Raw genomic sequence first — 21,613 nt, 5'->3', positions numbered from 1 at the left:
GTGCTGGAGAATTTAATAAGTCTAGAAAATATGACTACCAAGTTTACACTACCAAGTGCTGGAGAATTACATTTTGTGTTTATTACTCAAACTTAAAGAATGTTTGTCATATTTTCTAGATTTATTAAAATTAATCATAATTGAAACTTATGGAGAAAAAAGCCATTCAATCAACCAAGTATGGGTACAAGTCTATTTGCCCTGCTCTCCCAATAAAATGAAGTCTTAGCACCAACTTGTTTCAATCTGAAATGTAAAGCAACATAATACGGCTTATATCATTGTATGTGAAGTCTCCCCCCCCCCTTATTTAACAATTTTATTGTAAATAATTACAGCAGTAAAGTCACTATAGAAAGCATACATTAACACTGATCCAACTTTTATTTTAAATAAAAAAAACAATCGCAGTAGCCCAACTCACAAGGCAAAATTATTTCGTGCTGACAGTAGCATTAAAAAAGTTTTCTCAATGACACTTTACCGACCTCCTAAACAAATTGGGTAAAAATATAATTATAAACTTCTTTAAACAAGGTGCAGTTTGTTATTTAACAAAGCAGAAGTACTTTGGCTTGTTTGTGTAACACTGCAGAAAATGATTGGTCTATGAACCAACACATGTAACGTGTACCTTTTTGTACCATAGCACTGTTGTGTGTGCAGCAGGCATTCAGAAAAGGAAAACCATATGAAAAGGTTATTATCCTCAACTTTATATTTTTCCTTTGCGATTGACATCACCAACAGTATCAACATCAAAGGACAGACCAGTGCCCACTTAGATTAGCCCATTTAGCCTTTAAGCACTGTGTAAAGCTTGTTTTGTATAGTTTTGTTTTCTATTTTCTCCTATGGGAAAAGCAAATAGACCTACAAAGTACAGCATGTGTTATTGTCCCCATAGTCAGTATTTAAAAGGGTTAAATACCCATATAACTATATAAGAGCTATTTGTAATGATCAGTTGGGAGTAAATGGATGGATATATATCACTTAAATTGACAAGTAATTGTGGTATATCCATAACTCACCAAACTTCGATAAAAAACATAAGTATGCAGGTGGAGAGATGATCCTAGCAGCAAGTTACATACTAGGTTATTAAATTTAAAAAAAAAAAAAGAACAAAACAGAAAAGAAAAAGTGAATGCATAGGTATGAAATTAATATTCTAATCACAATGGGATAGAAGACTTTTCAGTAACTGCTGATTCTACTGGTGATGAATAATACATTCGCATTTTAATGTGGGAGATACTGCACATTCTTAATTAGGTTTATTAAGGTTTTGCAACTCCCTAATAGCATGTAAATAGAAATTACAATAAAATGGAGCAAATAATGTTTTTCTGTACGAACCACAACTTAGCAGAAAGAGGTGAGGTACAGTGACCAGAATTCTGAATAGACCTGACAGTATACACAAAAAAAAGTTTCCCAGCTCACTCATTGCACACACAAGATATTTTCTGCTTCTTGAACCAAAGTCAATATTTGGCTTTTATAACATTCCATATGAAATTTACTGACCTTAGATCCATTACACTTTTCCTTCAAACCTGCATATTTTTTTCACCAGACATAAAACCAAACAAAAGTGCAGAGGTTTTAAGTCCACATTGCAAAGGATTTTGAAATGAACCTGTTAACCTATTATATATATATAAAATGAAAAATGTTCACTGTTTGCATAACCACCAGAAAAAGTAGCGTTTCAGTCAGTTACTTCCTCAGTTATTCTTCTCGTACACCGGGTTAACGGTTTCTACCTACTATTTACAGCCATTGTACCCAGTAGGACAGAAGTACTTCTGCTCTAAATCTAGTGCTTGTTATTCACAGAGGAGATCACATAATATGAAGCTCCTCCCTTACTCAAGCTTTTAGATAATTTAAAAAAAAAACTGTGATACTTAGGCAGGTAGATTGCATACAGATCTTAATAACTATTAAGCTACAGCGTTGTGTAATATCTTACAGACCAGTTTAATACTTCCTTTTGGCATACCAAATTAGTATTATCACCAAACTTTCTTAAAGCATCTTTCATAAAGCAACACAATAGTCATGCAATCTTGTTTTATGACACCAGCAATTAGATATAAAATGGGTCTGACTTCTTACAACTGTTATACTAATATAATATAAACAGGTTCCCCCTGTCTGGTGTAATTATTTAACGTTGTTTATCATATTCCCTTCCTCTGAACAATCTTATTACAGTTAATCAATATCTTAACAAAAAGAAAAAAAAAAACTAATCATAGGAAAAAAAAAGTGTTACTTGAAAATTCTAGCACCAACACTGCCTAAAATACTGACGATTCCTTCTTATTTGGGTGCCAATCAGATAATAGTTAGAATGATCCGTGTGCAGGGATCACACACGTAAAAAAAAAAAGATTATAAAAGATTTAATCTCTCTGTGAGCTGGTACAGCTCATGAACAAGGAGCAAGGTAAGTGTCAATTTGTGCATACATTGTACAAGGCTCAATGTTAGGTTGTGTCCATGCACGCTGGGATTACTGTGGGGTCTGTTGCATCTGAATCCTACGTTCTGCAGCTGCAGCCAACATACGCCTACGCATGGTTGTTGAATCTGAAGAACTGTCTGTGTATGAACTCATCTCTGATGAACAGTCAGAATTGTCTTCTGAAGTTCTGTTTAAGAATCGCCTAAAAGAGGAAAACAATTATTATTTCATATTCTAAATCATAAAAATCCTCTTTGCATTGAAGTAAAGTGTGTTTAAGACTATATTCAGCCCGGATAGTGTGGATCTTCTAGCTAATATTATATCGCCCAGTTATTGACCTGAACTGAAAAATCTGCTCACGTACTTGGACCTGACTGCCACTTAATGCACATCTCCAAGTATCCTGCATTATATTCACATCTCAACCACACAACCAGGTATCTAAATCTAATCTGTCTCAAAGCAATGGATCTGTTACATTAGACATTGTATATCCTTCAAGATGCAAATGCTTCTTTCACATCTCACTCAAAGCATTAGGCCTGTCACACAGCATCAGCAGCCTCACTTCTAGGCAAGAGGCGTAGCATCTGTAGCATTCTCAAGAATTAAAGTTATAAAAGCAGGATGGGCAAAATGGGATTTACATCATAGCAGGAAATATTAAATAATGATAAGAGTTTCTTTGAATAGTTAGGGTCTGACACTCATTTATTTTAAAACTGTAAAAAGAGTGAAGATGTGTAATCTTCTCCAAAATAGATGTAGTATCTGGATTTTTGGCATCTGATATGTGAAGCCACCTTATTGAAATCAGTTAAATATAAACTCAGGAAGCTGGTGTTTTCCAAATATAAAAAGACTATACAACCCCTTTGCCAATGACCAATAAAAGGGCAGATGTTCTTTTATAAATTCAATGCAAATTCTAGTGGAGCAATAACATTAAAAAATTAACCTCTACGTTGTGGTTATTCAAACTGTGGCATTAAAAAAATAACCTCATGTTCATACTTGTATTTCCTTTCTTTCGTATTTTACTCATGAAAGCTCCTTTATTAATACTCCACTCATGCCTCCTACCTCCGTGCAAGCTGCACCATATCTTCTTTCCTCTGGACAAGTATTCGCTGCCTCTCTTCTGCAGATTTGGAGAATCTACTCCCTCTAGCCTCAAAGTCTTCTGCATCACTCAGTTGTGCCTCAATTCCACTGAAATCCTCAAATTCCTCAGGACCTGGGCTCAAATCCAAATTTACACGCTCAGTCTATGTAAAATGTAAATTAAGATGGAGGCATTGATAAAGAAAAAGCATATAGTAAAATTAAAGACATTTTAACAAAACTAGCGGTCTTTGTTCTATGCTGACATCACACTTGGAAAAAGAGCTGAATAGAGCTTGGAACATTGCTCAGTGCCCAAGAGCATAATTAAGAGGTTTTTTTTAATTTGGACAGTGCTATTCATGTATTAAATGGTTGTGCTGATAACATAACCACATCTCAAAAAAAATCAGGGGTACCTTGAACTGTTTAGTATACAACCAATACCTTACCGATATTTTAAAAAGGCATTTCCCTGTAAAAATTATACATATAGATGCTAAAAAACCTGATAGCACCCAGTGCACTCCCTTTTTTAGTGGTGGCATGGCAGTCCCATGGAGATGGTAGCATCTCCATCTTCAAAATATTTAACCTGGTAGAGGGTTCCCTAGCCCTGGCCTATCAGGGAAGGCCTTAATCATTGTGTTGTAACTATTTTACATCTCTTTCTAGAAGTGCTACCTACCTGTTATGCATAGAGTCCACTTTGGTTTCCTACTTCTGCTATGTACCTTCCTTGTGTCAGTTTGCTCAACTGTTTGTACTGTGTGTCTGTATGTTTGTGTTCAAAAGGAAATAAAACTTACCTTTAAAAAAAAAAATATTTAACCTGGAGTTTGCCTTAGATGCTTTTAGTAGTCAGTCTTACTTACCTGTGAGGTAGTACTGCTTTCTTCTTGTGCATTGACTTCTTGAGACATTTCTGCTGCAGATGTGACATCCTCTTGGCGCTGCAGGAGATAATATAAACTATTTTAAAATGTGGAATTAGGTTACTGAAGGTCTATACTGTATATAACTTATAGCATAGAAATTTTAATGAAAAGTAATCAATTTCAATGTGATTTTAAATAGAGCAACAACTGTTACCTAACCTGTGTGGGAAAAGGAACTTGAATAAGTCCTTCCAATATATTATCAGTGGTAATTTCAACAGAACGTGTGAGCTGCAGATCTTGCAAAACCAAATGATATGGAACTTGTGGAAACATATCTTGAACTTGCCGGGCCTATAAAAAATAGATGAAAGACAGACATCCAGTGCATAAGAACACACAAAAACCTATAACAATTTTGAAAAAGATGAACAGAAGAAAAAAAGCAGAAATGTTATGCTTATAACAAAAAGTCATATATACAATAAGATTATGTTCCTTCTAGTCAAAAACATCAACCACACTAAAATGTGGTCCTGCTTTATTAGCTGGTAACCCTACAGTAGCTCCTCATTGCAAGTCGCTTACCATAGCATTCAGCTGAGAGTTGCTTGCTTGTGCTAGGCCAAGGAGGTTTGTTGTATGCATGACTTCCACGGAGAAGCTTGGCAGCCAACTAGCAAATCGAGAACCTAGAGAAAAAACAAGACATAGGCCTAAATTCCATCAACTCACACCAAATTCACTCTATCTTAAAATCAGGCCACATCTTACCATCAAAATGGAAAAAGTGATTATGATGGTTAAGACGTGGTCGTCCTTCAGTTACTGCCAGTGGTATCACATTCTGGTCTATATTATCCCTCTGCTGTTCTGTACGGGTTCTGGTGCCATCAGACATGTTCAGTGACATCCTGCAAGTCGGACATGATGTGTCCTGCTCCAGCCAGGATCGGAGGCATGAGCTAAGACAAAAATAACGTAGCATACACAGTTTTAAACTTCTGCCTCACAAGTCATATGCTAAGTGATACTGACACTGAAAATGTTCTTTTCAAAATATTAATCTACATTAAAAGTTACCTATAGGTAATGTTGATCATTTTTTGTAGATAGTCCTGCTTTTGTAAGTGTCACTTGAAATTCCTAAACCTGACTGTCCCTTCTTAACCTGTCCGTTAGAGTTTATTATATATATATATATATATATATATATATATATATATATATATATATATATATATATATATATATATATATAAATATATATTAAATTTTATTTATATAAATTTATATATATATAGTCCACGACTGGTGTGTTTGTTCCTCAGTGAAGGTGAAACTCTCTGTGGTGCTTATTACAGGCACATGCGCTTAGGGGCTGATGTGTGATGTCCGAAACTATCCAGCTATGAGTCGGTGCAAATGGGACTGTGAAAGGCACACTTTTGACATATTTTTTTCATCCTCTCCACCAAACACCTGCTGTTGATTGAATTGGGCGGATTTTTTGAACATTCAGTGGAGGTTGGGCCAGCCTGAGTGGTGAGATGATTAATAACTATTCGATGTACGACCTGAAATGGGGTGGGATACTGACTCTCTACACACTACTTATATCGTATATTTTATACATTGGTTAAAGACTTCACTATTTTTATTTTTTTGAATGTTTTTGCAGCAACGTATATTATAGCTTACTTTTTGTTTTTTCGGTGGAGCCTATCTAAGCTCATACTCATAGGATCATGGTCTCTTTGGGAGATTTCTTATAAAGCACTTATATAAGTGAGACATAGCGATTTGGGAAGCCAGGGGATTTACTCACAATACTGAGCAATGGGAAGCAGGGGGTGTATTTATTTATTGGTTGATGCACATGGTATGAGATACTTTTAATAGTTACATATATTATAGGTTTATGGGCCTAATGTACACATACATCTAGAGATAACTTTGAATGGGTGTGCCTACGCAGTGGAGATGTCACGGATCCACGAAAGGTGTATTAGTAAACACACTATGGTGGGACACACAGGTGGGCGATATTATATTTAGACATCCCCCTCACATAGGCTGGGCTTGGATTTTATGACCTGAGGATAGGAATAGTTGCAGGGGCCACTAAGTTTAATTTGACGAATATATGAATATCTGCAGGGTGCTAGCCGTTAATTGAGTGGTAGTTTTTATACTTGACACATATTTGATACATTAATCAGCATATCAGATGGATAGAACTTCAGAGCAGGTCTGTTATCTTAACTCATTCGTTGATATACCTTTTGTAACATTTTATGCAACATTGTTTAACGCTGAGATAAGGAAGCAAAGGTTACATAATATCGTGTTTTTAGCAACAGTTTATATATATATATATATATATATATATATATATATATATATATATATATATATATATATATATATATATATATATATATATTCATTTTGCACTGTATATATCTATAAATATATCTCTATATGCTGTATATATCACAGGACATTTTCCTTCGCTTCACTGTTAAACACCAGTTCTGAATCTCTGTAAAATAACCTTGCACGTACCTTTCTTGAGTAAATTCCCTACTTTATAAATATCAGCAATTTAACTGTGTAATGAAACTTTTTACACACCTTTATAAACATGCTCGTAGGATTTGAAAAACTGAAAAATGTTAACCCTGAAAGATTTTTGCTTGCATATGTCGATTGCCTTTTTGCATACTCCTACATTTTTGTTAAAAGGAGATATCAGCCACAGTTACCTACTTGTGGAAGAGATGACCACAGGGAAGCTTCCTAGCAGACTGCATTGAATCCCAACATATAGCACAATCGTCACTATTAGCTTCAAGTTCCTCAGGAGTTGCTACTGCAAAACTTTAAAACAAAAAATATTAAGCACCATTTTCCCACATGCACTTCTCTTACTTTAGACATAAGTATATTAAAGGGGTTGTTCACCTTCCAAACACTTTTTCCAATTCAGTTGTTTTTAGATTGTTCCTCAGAAATAACAACTTTTTTCAATTACTTTCCATTATTTATTTTTTTTACTGTTTTTCCAAAATCTAAGTGTAAAGTTGAATTTTCCAGAGTCTGACCGCTCAGTAATTCAGGTGCAGACTCTGAATTGTTACAATTTTGCAACATTTAGTTGATACCGTATATACTCGAGTATAAGCCGATCCGAGTATAAGCCGAGGTACCTAATTTTACCTACGAAAACTGGGAAAACTTATTGACTCTAGTATAAGCCTAGACACAACTACAGCCCTGTCTCCCTGCAGCGCACCTTCCGCCAAAGAGACTCCCCCAGCGATCGACCGGACTTCTTTGCAAAGTTGATGGTGACAGAGAATTGTGCAGAGAGTGCTGTGTGTCATAAAACCATCACTGATCTTTCGTATAACCAACAGATGGCGCTGTGTGATATTGCCATCACTGTTAATCCTTTATTCAACCAACAGATGGCGCTGTGTGATATTGCAGTTAGTTATTCTTTGATATAACCAACAGATGGCGCTGTGTGATATTGCAGTCACTGTTATTCTTTGATACAACCAACAGATGGTGCTGTGTGATATTGCAGTTACTGTTATTCTTTGATATAACCAACAGATGGCGCTGTGTGATATTGCAGTCACTGTTATTCTTTGATATAACCAACAGATGGCGCTGTGTGATATTGCAGTCACTGTTATTCTTTGATACAACCAACAGATGGCGCTGTGTGATATTGCAGTTACTGTTATTCTTTGATATAACCAACAGATGGCGCTGTGTGATATTGCAGTTACTGTTATTCTTTGATGTAACCAACAGATGGCGCTGTGTGATATTGCAGTCACTGTTATTCTTTGATACAACCAACAGATGGCGCTGTGTGATATTGCAGTCACTGTTATTCTTTGATATAACCAACAGAGGGCGCACTGTTATTCTTTCATAAAAACAACAGAGGGCATTGTGGGATATTGCAGTCTCTCCCCAAGTGAACTGTTGGTATAGGAATGATTAAAAGTGACTGCAATCTCGGCTACTGCCCGCTGACCCGAGTATAAGCCGAGGTAGACTTTTTCAGCACATTTTGGATGCTGAAAAACTCGGCTTATACTCGAGTATATACGGTACATTTCTCAGCAGCATCTCTGGATTATTAGCAACAATTGTATCAATTCTAACAGCTGCCTGTACTGAAACCCAGAGATTCTGTTCAGCACGGACAGACATAAGAAATGTATCAACTAAATATATCCATTTAGAACAGTTTACAGGGTCGGCGACCCTCCTCCCAGAGCTGCTTCAGAAGGTAAAAAATAACACTTTACACTTCAATATTAGAAAAACTGTCACAGATAGAAAATAGAACATTTTTGAAAAAAGTCATTATTTCTGGTGGTCTATCTGAAAACACCTAGTTGTTTGAAGGGGAACCACCCCTTTAAGTAAAAAGTGACAATTTGTTCACGTTATAAAATTTTTTATCAGTAACTTAGAAACTATTTTGCTGGCATGCTCATGTTTATTGGCAGCAATGTACATATTACATAGTTGGTAATTAAGGGTTATTGTCTAGTTGTTTTGTTCTAAATAGAAAGCCAAATACAAGATTGTAGCTTCACTGCACAAATGCATTTACTCTTATGTGATCCATCATATTACATGCATAAGGTACAAAAGCCCTAGTGTTCCCAAGTAAATATACTTTATACACCATTCTGTAACCTCGCACTGTTTACGATGCACAATTTTTTAAAATGCCAAGACACACATTGCAGGGATACACACATGCCAACATTTAACATAGCTACTATTATTATTAGTTGAAGGACCTTCATGATCACTTACTGAGCTTCCATGTTGCCAACAACTCGTAAGTAGTTTTTGTGGCGTCGTATTCGGCGCTGAAACTCATGAAAGAGGTGGCGCAGTTGCATAAAGATGACAAGACTTGCCATGGACAGCCAGATATTACCAAAGAGCTAAGAAAGCAGGAAAAATAGTATTAGATTTTGATAAATTTGCAGTGCTCAATTAAGTTTTAGGAGCTAGAAAGGGTCGGAAGAAAGTCAGAACATTATTTAACATTTTTCACATTTCATAATGTTAATAGTGTGAAAAGAGAACAGAAAACAAGCAGATGTAGCACAAGAGGGAAATAGGTCAAAGGGAAAGTACAGGAAGGAAAAGAAATGTCAAAAATATCATTACATACCAGCATGTGAATGTGATGCATTAGATCTAAGGACAGATGGCTGAGCTCCATCACAAAATCTGTGTAATATACATAGGTTCCTTTGCCCTCCCATGTTCCTTCATGGTTTAGATCCCAAAGGTGAATGACATAGCTGCAAGAGTGCATAATATGAAACATTAGAAAAGTTACAAGTCCATGGTTCTGATAATAGTACAATGGGTGGAGACAGCATGCCCATCAGTTCACCTGTTCATTAGCACACAAACCCAATTATTACAATATAAGAACAAAGAAACAGAAAAAAAGCTCATGTGCTTTTATTAATGGTTCCTTACACTGGACTCAACTAATCAACGCCCTACTTATCTGGAAGAACTGCTGGCTCATCATATCCGTAATCGCTCCCTCTGTTCTTTAGAATCAGGAAAACTCATCACACGTGGTCTACTTAATGTGACTAAAATGTCCCACTACAGGACTATATGTCAGAGAAGCAGGACAGATGCTCCGAAACAGAATGAGAGAGCACAGATTCACAGTTAATATGCCCAGCAGGGGCACATTATAACAGTGCCAACCACAGTATCAGTGACCCTAGCACACTTAAAACATATCTGTTCATCTAGGCTTTTTTAATAAAATAATAAACATCAATCAGTAACGTGTTAAGCCCCACTGTGGACAGGTGCTATTAAATGTTATTATTATTTTTCCGAATTTTCATGAATTGATCTGTAGCAACTTTGCAGAGTGTTCATCCTTTGCCACAACATTTCACACCAAAATCTTTCTTTGGTCACATAAACACACTTCTGTATTGGTGTTGAAAAGCTGATTTGCCTGCTACCTAAATTCTTCTGACCAGAATAACAAACACACTAATGGGATAAAACCAAGTCACTTAGCAGAATACACCTGCCATATTTGTTCCACAAGTGCAATATGAATAGAACTGAAAACACAATTGTCTAATGCCTTAATGGCAATGACACACAGTGCTAATTGTGGCAATCATTTGTCAAGGCTACAACACACCAGAAAATAACCTTCACAGACATACGGAGAACTGTCTGTCGGTTGAAATTGAGTAATCACTTGAAAATGCATACAATGGCTTTCTTAAAGGGGAATATAAGCTTCATCATACTGAAATAAGAAACTTTCTAAATATAATCAATCAAAATTCTGATGCTGCATTGTTGCTGAAATAATCAACTTAAGTTATTCTGCATCTGTTTCTCTTCATTCTGTCTTCATGCAGCATTTGGGTGTCAGACAATCATTGACAGTTAGATCCAATATATGTTATAGGGGGGCTTCCTTTCCTAGCCGATGTATTAGAGTTCACTCAAATAACTGATTCCAGTGCAAACAAAATCTAACAAAATAGCTGCCCTTTGCACAAATTCTGCATGTAGAGAGACATGATGTCTGGTGATTTTAATAGAGTAAACTCCAATACATTTTCTAGGCAAAATGAGCCCCCCCCCCATAAGATATATTGAAGACAGAATGAAGAGAAAAAGATGCTGAGAGAGTGATAGTGAAGATGAACTTGATTACTTCAGAAACGGTACAGAATATTTATTTGATTGTGTTTAGAAAGTTCCTTATTTAAGTATGCTGAATCTTATATTAAATGTTCATTTTGGCGACAGTTCCCCTTTAAGCACTTATGCAATATGAGTGCTTTAGCAAAGACAATTCCCAGTATTGTCTTTGGTGGGGTATTTTCCGGCTTTTCGTTGCTGCAACAAAACACTGTGTGTCATTGCCCGAATGTAAAAAATAACATCTCAGGGAGGGGCTAATTAAGCAGGTTATTTAAGGGTAATGGCCTGAACAAAACCTAAATACTGAAACAGCTGTCTGCCACAAACAGCATATTCCCTATTCATATGAGTGTAAGCCTGCCGGCTGGCAAGTTGTTTGGTTTTCCCCTCAGCTAATGGGCCACTCAAAAACATTCCTCTCTGCCTGTTGCTGCCCCTGATGTTATACCAGTGCCCAGGCAACATTCCTGGACCAACAATGCAATAAACTGCAACTTCAATTTAACAGTTTTTGATTTCACATTAAAAGATACATTTTGGCATAAAGCATACAGTGGTGTGAAAAACTATTTGCCCCCTTCCTGATTTCTTATTCTTTTGCATATTTGTCACACTTAAATGTTTCTGCTCATCAAAAACCGTTAACTATTAGTCAAAGATAACATAATTGAACACAAAATGCAGTTTTTAAATGAAGGTTTACGTTATTAAGGGAGAAAAAAAAACTCCAAATCTACATGGGCCTGTGTGAAAAAGTGATTGCCCCCCTTGTTAAAAAATAACTTAACTGTGGTTTATCACACCTGAGTTCAATTTCAAAGGTTATAAAGCCATTTCTAAAGCTTTGGGACTCCAGCGAACCACAGTGAGAGCCATTATCCACAAATGGCAAAAACATGGAACAGTGGTGAACCTTCCCAGGAGTGGCCGGCCGACCAAAATTACCCCAAGAGCGCAGAGACAACTCATCCGAGAGGCCACAAAAGACCCCAGGACAACATCTAAAGAACTGCAGGCCTCACTTGCCTCAATTAAGGTCAGTGTTCACGACTCCACCATAAGAAAGAGACTGGGCAAAAACGGCCTGCATGGCAGATTTCCAAGGCACAAACCACTTTTAAGCAAAAAGAACATTAAGGCTCGTCTCAATTTTGCTAAAAAACATCTCAATGATTGCCAAGACTTTTGGGAAAATACCTTGTGGACCGACGAGACAAAAGTTGAACTTTTTGGAAGGTGCGCGTCCCGTTACATGTGGCGTAAAAGTAACACAGCATTTCAGAAAAAGAACATCATACCAACAGTAAAATATGGTGGTGGTAGTGTGATGGTCTGGGGTTGTTTTGCTGCTTCAGGACCTGGAAGACTTGCTGTGATAGATGGAACCATGAATTCTACTGTCTACCAAAAAATCCTGAAGGAGAAATCCGGCCATCTGTTCGTCAACTCAAGATGAAGCGATCTTGGGTGCTGCAGCAGGACAATGACCCAAAACACACCAGCAAATCCACCTCTGAATGGCTGAAGAAAAACAAAATGAAGACTTTGGAGTGGCCTAGTCAAAGTCCTGACCTGAATCCTATTGAGATGTTGTGGCATGACCTTAAAAAGGCGGTTCATGCTAGAAAACCCTCAAATAAAGCTGAATTACAACAATTCTGCAAAGATGAGTGGGCCAAAATTCCTCCAGAGCGCTGTAAAAGACTCGTTGCAAGTTATCGCAAACGCTTGATTGCAGTTATTGCTGCTAAGGGTGGCCCAACCAGTTATTAGGTTCAGGGGGCAATTACTTTTTCACACAGGTTTGGATTTCTTTTCTCCCTAAATAATAAAAACCCTCATTTAAAAACTGCATTTTGTGTTTACTTGTGTTATCTTTGACTAATAGTTAAATGTGTTTGATGATCAGAAACATTTTGTGTGACAAACATGCAAAAGAATAAGAAATCAGGAAGGGGGCAAATAGTTTTTCACACCACTGTATGTTGCATTATGAGCATGGGCTATTGCTATAATTTCAAACAAAACAAAATCAGAGTTTTAAGGCTTACCGTAACACAACATGAGTGGTTCTTGTTGTCACCAACATGCACTACAAAAATAAAAATAAATAATGTATAATGTAAAAGAATAATCAGCAGCTTTTAGATCAAAATTTTCTTAAAAGGTCCAGCAACAGCATAAAGAAAAAATATTGTTTCTACATCTAAAATGTAATTTTCTTTCTTTTAGTATCTGGTACTAAAACCACTGTATTCTACAGAATTCTGTATCTGTTAAACGTAAATGTGTGCTCTTTTGTATAAGTTGCTATAAGATTGTGTAGTATTTTTAACAAATCACAGAGGATATGAACAACAAAACAAAGTCACTTAAGCTCACTTATATAAACTGGCACAGTACTTAAAAAGAAACATACAAAAACCTGAAGTTAGATTACTGCATCCAAGGAATCATTCAAATGACAAATACAGCAATGCAGTCACACAGCACAGCGCCACCTGCATTGAAGACTAAAAAGGTTTGTATTTAAAGAAGTGAACCTTCCTCAGAACATATGTTGCTGTATTTTCCTTTTGAACAATTCCTAGTGTTAATAACAGAGGACAGCGTTTTGGCTGTGTTATCCATAGGACAAACTGGAGTCTGACAAAGAGCAAGGGTTTAGAGCACAACAGGTTAAAAGTTTGAAATGCAGACAAATGGATATCTTCATTTTGCATTATTCAAGTTACAGCATTAGCTATGTATATAGCATTTACCCTGTGTATTAAATCATATATTCTTTTGGAAACGCATTAATAACAGAACAACAGAACTGAGCAGGGAAGCATCAGATGATAAGTTATTGCCATTCATTCTGGCCTCTTCATAGACCTAATGGCAGGGCACACTCAGGTCTCACCTTCATGATAACAGCAGGAACCAAAAGAGCACAACTTTACATTAAGTTATATGGTAGGGTATATGTTCCCTTTACAAAATCTAATTAAAAGCAACATATTAAGACGGGAGAAATAATCTATTGTAATTTTCTTACCTCAGCAGCCATAAAAGCCAAAGTGTGCATTCCATGTGTGTATCCAGCAACTGCACACAGCACAGCAAGACTGCAACAGGCCAAAAGCATAATGTTGAGCAGAACTAAAACACGCACATGGCAACTCATTGGAGTAGTAGGAGAGAAAGATAACTGTAAGAGAATGTGAGAATAATTTGCTAAAAATGTTGCTTTGATTCTGCTTTGTGCATATTTTTATATAGTTTCCCTTCACTGTACGTACGTATTCAAATCGATCCTTACAGAGCTGCACCATGAGATGAAGGAAAAGCAATCCAGCAAACCACAAAAACCAAAGGACCACTTCCTCTACTGTCTGAACATTCAGTACCCCAAAGATGAAGATAAATTTATAAAAGATGAAGTTCCAAAACTTGTCCTTCAAGTGCTACAAGAATGAAGACGACAAGAGGTAAATGCAAAGTTAAGGTGACTGCAATTTTTATACATATACAGAATATACATAGTTATTAGCACCAAATGGAATGTAGACAGTCCTTCTTACCTGTCTCTCTCCAACACGGAGGGGACCAAAAACCACATACTGAATTAGTTTAGCAATCAGCATCAAAAGGCAACACACTGTGTTCACTAGAACCTGGGAAGAGAAAAAGAGAAATTGTAGATCCTGTCAGAGACTGCACAAAAAAAAAAAAAAAATACTATACATACTATACGTACATGCATACACACTGGAGGGAGGCTTTAAAGGAGAACTAAAGCTTTACTGAAGAAGTAGGCTAGACATGTTGTACATGTTTTATGCTTCTGTACGAGCCCAAGGCAACCACAGCCATTTAGCAGTAAAGATCTGTGTCTCCAAATATGCCCCAGTAGCTCCCCATCTTCTTTTCTGCTGATTCACTGCACATGCTCTGTGCTGCGGTCACTTACTGAGCTTAGGGACCCACTCACAATATACAGCACACATAGAATAGAAATGTCACAATATAAGGCTGATTAGTAAATAATAGATAATTACTACATGGCAGCACAGAAACCCCTGAAACTAGCAGTAAACTTTAATAATCAGCCTTGCAGCATCATCTTATATTACAGACCGACCTCATTTTCTGCTTGATAATTTGTGAAGACCCCTAAGCTTAGATTCTCAAAAAGCTGCTCAGAGCCCACTGAGCATGTGAGTTTCACAGACACTTTCCAAGATGGTGACCCCCTGTGACAAGTTTGAAGTCCTGGATTATTGCTGCTATGGAGAAGCTGAAACTTTAGGCTGGTGCAATGAATTCACTATATAAAATATGGCATTTTTACCCATATTCATTCAGGTTTTAGTTCTCCTTTAAATTGCTCATGGTCAGGGCACACCCAAACAGACAAAAAAACCTCGCTTTCTGAGGCTACAATTTTATTAATTTTTATTGCTTATTTTCCTATTCAGACCTTCGCCTATTTTTATTTCAATCTCTCATTCAAACTATTGCCTAGTTTCTAGGCTAAATAAGACCGTAACAACCATATAGATGCTGAAATACCAAACTGAAGAGCTGCTGAACAAAAAGCTAAATAATTGGAAAACAACAAAAAATAAAAATAAAAAAAGACAACCAATTGCAAATTGTCTCTCTGCATCACACTAAAAGCGAATTTAAATTTAAAGTCCCTTTAAGAACCAGGTAAATTACAGGATTACTGATGGTTTACATAGGCGCTTAATTGCAATTGCCATTTGCCAACTTCTAGTAAATCTAATTGTTGACTGGTTGCTACTAACAACTGCACTTTGCAATTTAGCACCCTTAGTAGAATACCTATATATTGCATTTTTATCACTTGAATAAAAGTATGTTTAACATGACAGGGCTGAGTTTACACTCGCTGCCCACTCCCCATTTCAGTAATTTACTAACTAGGAGCTAAATACTTATGCTACTGGTCAGTAACCCATTGCAACCAATTGGTGATTAGCTTGCTACCTGTACAGTAAGAAACCCATGCAAGTGTGGGTAGAACACACAAACTTTATTGACATGTGTCCTGCATGGAGACAAAAACAAGAAGTCCTCTGCACTCAACCCATTATCAATATATTTAGGACATTAAGGGGCACATTTACTAAAGGTCGAAGTGAATTTTCAAACAAATTTTTGGGTACTTCGACCATCAAATGGGGACCTCCTATAACCTATAGCCAAAATTTGGCTACATTTTTAGAAGTCAAAGTAAAATCGTTCGATCAATCGGTTAAATCGTTCCATTCGAAGTATTTCATCGTACGATCGAATGATTTTACTTCGACCGAATATGGCCAAATTCGATAAAAAAAAACGTTTGACTTCGAATATCGTAGGAATGCAATTTGATGGTTGAATTTCGAATTTTGGCTTCGAAATTCAACCCTTGAATAAATCTGCCCCTAAAGCTGGCCATAGACACACAGATCGTATCGTACGAATCGAGGATTCGTACGATTTTCGGATCGTGTGTGGAGAGTGCCGACAGCTTTCGTCCGGCGGAGATCGGTCATTTGGTCGATCGGTCAGGACTGATTTTGAACCGACCGATCCCGCCAGAGCCCATTGCGCATATTAATCGGATCGTTCGGCCATACGGCCGAACAATCAGATCACCCCCGATATAGCCATGCTCGTTAATGGCATATTGGGGAAAGATCCGCTCGTTTGGCGATGTTGCCAAGCGAGCGGATCTTTGCGTCTATGGCAACCTTAAGACATTTTGTGCATACAGCTACTAAAAAATGCCTTACCCTTTAAACAAAACAGGGATTATTCGTCCATATATTGCAATATTAAGAATTCATTAAGAATTCAATTGCTTCATTATACATTTTACACAGGGGCTAAATTTTACACAGGGGCTAAGTTTTACCTGCAACTCACATGCTGCTTTCATGGTTAAAACTCCCAAACTTGGTTGCACTTTTATTGGCCACCAGTGGGATCACCTGACTATAGTTGGAAAGGGTGGGAGTTACAACATGGAGCTGGCCACTGCTCCTGTATAAACTATAATATTTCCCTTGTTTGTTACAGTGTCCTGCACACTTATGGTGGACAGAACCTGATCAGCAGTTTTTCCACTGGCACATTTACATCAGCAGAGAAAATGGCTCATGTGACGTAGGCCTAAAGGCAAGGGACACACTGAGTGAGTCATAAGTTTTTCTCCGCTTACGTTTTGTATGCAGGCAGAGGAAAGCGAATATGTGCTCATTTGCTTCTTCCTGTAGCCCCACTAACAGGCAAGCTACACTGAGCAGAATTTGTTGCATAAAGGAGGAACTCCACGGTGCAGCTCGAGCCGACACGTCGCCATGCGACGTGTCGGATGTTCTGAAGATACAGGAAGTGAAGGAGAAATCGCAGTTAAGAACTACATTTATCCGAATGTTGGATGAAAACGCTGTGTTTTCATTCGACAGTCGGATGAATGTAGTCGACAGGAAGAGATCGGATCAGCCCGATACATATCGGAGAGAGATCCGCTCGTTTGGCGACATCGCCAAACAAGCGGATCTCTCAGTGTATGGCCACCTTAAGCCTGCAAGAGTATCCATCATTAGAAACATTAAATTGTTTTGTATCCAATAAGTCAGTGATCCCCAACCAGTAGCTCACAAGCAACATGTTTCTCTCCAACGCCTTGGAGGTTGCTCCCAGTGGCCTCAAAGCAGGTGCCTAGTTTGGAATTCCTGGCTTGGAGGCAAGTTTTGGTTGCATAAAAACCAGGTGTATTGCTATATAGAGTATCTTATAGTTTGCAAGTCCACACAAGGGCCACCAAATAGCTAATCACTGCCCTTATTTGGCACCCCAGGATACTTTTTGCATACCTGTGTTGCTCCCCAACTCTTTTTATTTTTGAATGTGGCCCACGCGTAAAAAAAGTTGGGGACCCCTGCAATAAGGATAACTTATATTTTGGTGGGGATCAAGTACAAGGCACGGTTACATTATTACAAAGGAAAGAGATATCATTTTATAAAATGTCAATTATTTGATTAAAAAGGGCTCTATATGAGGTGGATATAATATCCCATGCCTGGCAATGTTTACATACATCTGTATGGTACAATAGAAATTCAGTTATGGAAATAAAAACGTAATTTACCAAGCTGATTGCCGGCAGAAGAGCTTATACCAATGCACTTGTTAAATAAGGTGTTCCCATGCCAACATACATAACACTTCTGAGACACTCACTGCTGGAATTATGGGGGAGGTTTGTAAGTTTCTGCTATATGTGCCTGTGGCCTAATACACCATCAGAAAGGAAGAAAAGATTTTGGGGTGAGCACCTTATTTTGTTGACCTACAATACTGGCTGGAGATATGTCTGAATTGCTGATATAGTAAAATGTACGAGACCATGTTATTTGGGCAAATGTTGGGCCACACAAGGAAACCGGAAACATAACACTGCCCTGTACAATGGCTCTTCCCCTATGCTTACACCTTTGAAGCAGTCATGGGCTTAGTAATGCCATGGATTTGGGGAAAATGTACTTAGAAAACAATCAGCTAGAGATGCCAGACATTCTCATGGCTGCGGATATTTAGTGCTGTCACACTCACCCACACCCCAAGGCTGTCAGAAACCAGGTACCGGAACAGCTCAGCGAAGTCCACGGGCTCTGCTGACAACTGTGCCCCCTCTAACTCCCCTCCCGACATGCTCCGTTCTGCCGCCTCCCCGCTCAGGCTCCGATAAGCGCTTATCAGGCTGAGGCCCAGCAGCAGGCCGCTCAGGCTCGTGTAAGTGCGCAGGCTGGGCCACGGGAAGCGCTCCAAGAATAGCAGCGGCATCTTGGCTTAGTCCGAACTTAAGGGCCTGTCACACCAAAAGAGAAGGCCCCGCGGGTTGGAGCAGCTCCGACGGCCTGTCACTTGCCCAGTTGGCCCTATTTGGACGCTCTACTGTAACAGGCTTTCCCTGAATCCGTACAGTCCTGGTTTGTATGTGTTCTACACGCCTGTGCCCCCTACCGGCCGCTAACCGCACGACTACAGGCCAGGGATTTCCAACCTGTGCAGCTCCCAGCGCAGTGCTACGTGGACTAGTGACAGGGAGAGCCCTGGCTGCTTTATCCAGTTACTTAAAGGGGTGGTTTACCTTTAAGTAAACTTTTAGTATGTTATAGAATGGCCAGTTCTAAGCAACTTTTCCATTGGTTTTCATTATTTATTTATTTTTTATAGTTTTATACAGTAACGTAACTAGAGGGGGACGGGCCCTGTTGCGTGACGCACAGCTGGAGGGGGGCGGGCCCTGTTGCGTGACGCACAGCCATACGCACAGCCCCCCGCCATACGCAATTTTCGGCCCGCAGTTCAGTGGCACGCGAGCTGCCTGGGTGCCCTGGCCCTGCTCACACCTAGGGTTGCCACCTTTATTAAAAAATATTACCGGCCAGTGGGGGGCGGGCACCAAAAGGGAGCGGTCTGTGATGCTAAAAGCTATGTGGCATGCCGCAAAAGGGGCGGAGCAACATCGCAGAGAAAAAAGGTAAGTTCTGTGCGAATTGGGGGCAGGCCAGGGGCTTTTTTTAAAGGGTATTACAAATTACCGGCAACTGCATTGCCGATAAATTTGTTATACCGGCCCTGGCAGGTGTTTTACCAGCTAGGCCGGTGGGTGTCAACTCTACTCACACCCCCCTGCTCCCCCGGTAGTTCCGCCACTGGTTTTATAGTTATTTGCCTTTTTCTTCTGACTCTGTAAGGCTACACATTTAATGCTATTGCTACTTTTTATTACTCATCTTTCTATTCAGGGCCTCTCCCATTCATATTCCAGTCTCTTATTTAAATCAGTGCATGGTTACTTAGGGAATTTGGACGCTAACAACCAGATTGGTTAAGATTTTCAGATCGTGTGTGGAGAGTCCCAACATTTTTGGTCCCACTGAAAATGCCGGGACTCTCCACGCGCGGTCCAAAAATCGTACAAATCGAGGATTCGTACAATCGGATCTTTGCCTCTATGGCCATCTTAAGGCTGGAGCTGACAGTGACATAGAATCCATAGTGGCAGGCATTATGTGTAATGCAGATAGCTCTAGTTGCTACTGAAGCACATTGTCGGACTTTCTTACGATTGCTGTAGGGGCAGAACATCGGCTAATCTGTTCTTTTATTACTTTATTTGATCTGAAAGGTCTGGAGATAGGGAAACGTCTATGGCAGGGGTAGGCAACCCACGGCTCTGGAGCCTCATGCGGCTCTTCATCCTGCATGCTGCGGCTCAGTTTTGCGGCTGTCACGTTGTCTATACAGCCCTCGCACCAGCTGGCTGCTTATTGAGTGTGCGACCGCGATAAGCTAACCATTAGCTTACCACGGTCGCACACTCCAGAAGCCACCAGCAGGTGCAAGGGCTGTATAGACATCCCAGGCAGGACCGAGCGGCAGCAAGATAATTCATCATGGTCCTTACCGCGGTCGCACACTCAAGACAAGAGAGAAGCCTCCAGAATCCAGCTGCAGCAAGTGCGAGGGCTATAGATGTGGATGTGACGCATATTTTAATGACGTCTATAGCCCTCACCTTTAAACAGATAAGAACACTAGCATTTAATAGGGCTATTCAGTGTTTAATTTATTTCAAAGTAGGCCTTCACATTGCACTTTTGTTGTTGTAACAGTTAAAATTAAAAAAGGTTAACTTTTAAAAGTTTATAAACTGTGTTATATTTTGCAGCTTCAGTGGAAGAGTGGGCAAAATGGCTCTTTTGATAGTGAAGGTTGCTGACCCCTGGTCTATGGCAAGCTTAAGCCTGTAAGGACATTGTGAAATTTGCAAACTGTTAAAAGGCAATCTTGCAAATCATGTAAAAATATGGCATAATTTTTAATAGTATGAGTTATCAGCAGTTTCATATTATTCAATGTGAAATGTAAAACGCTACTTATTTGTTTCGATTATGTAGAAATCTGTAATTATTATGCATTTAAGAATATGTAATGTGTGTTTTTCCTTTCCAGCAGACTCAGTGGATGATTATAAAAAAAAGCAAGTATTTCATTCACATTACAGACTATAAAACAGCCTAAAATCATTGTCAGTTGAGAGATAGAAGATAGTCTAAGTACTAACCACACAATAGCAAGTACATTTCTTGCAGTAATACAAATCCCTAATTTTGCACTTAGTATGATGTTTTGCTTCAAATGGATTTCAACAATTGATTGTGTGTCTTTATTGAGGGTTACTTTTATGTTAAGGGTAACAGTGAATCTATTTTGATCAGATTTTGTGATACAACAGGGCAAGATTTTGTAGGATCCTATAAAATCTGATCCCTGCAGCTGTAATGTAAGCCGGATCTGATAAACGTCAGATGGTGTGTTT

General features: G+C 38.6%; 1 protein-coding gene across 1 annotated transcript; it reads right to left on the bottom strand.

Moving 5' to 3' along the window:
• Positions 1–365: 365 nt before the first annotated feature.
• On the bottom strand, positions 366–19,096 carry amfr.S (autocrine motility factor receptor S homeolog). The gene is given in 14 exon segments (NM_001091918.1): positions 366–2,681; positions 3,566–3,750; positions 4,462–4,539; positions 4,684–4,818; positions 5,053–5,156; positions 5,239–5,429; positions 7,237–7,347; positions 9,319–9,452; positions 9,686–9,818; positions 13,272–13,312; positions 14,261–14,413; positions 14,505–14,669; positions 14,787–14,879; positions 18,838–19,096. Coding segments are annotated over 14 exon segments (1,908 nt in total). The 5' UTR covers positions 19,069–19,096; the 3' UTR covers positions 366–2,527.
• Positions 19,097–21,613: the final 2,517 nt, after the last annotated feature.

This window comes from Xenopus laevis, chromosome 4S, assembly GCF_017654675.1.
Source record: "Xenopus laevis strain J_2021 chromosome 4S, Xenopus_laevis_v10.1, whole genome shotgun sequence".
Classification (NCBI taxonomy): Eukaryota; Metazoa; Chordata; class Amphibia; order Anura; family Pipidae; genus Xenopus; species Xenopus laevis.
The sequence above is the reverse complement of the archived record's forward strand: the minus strand, read 5'-3'. Positions and strand labels throughout refer to the sequence as shown.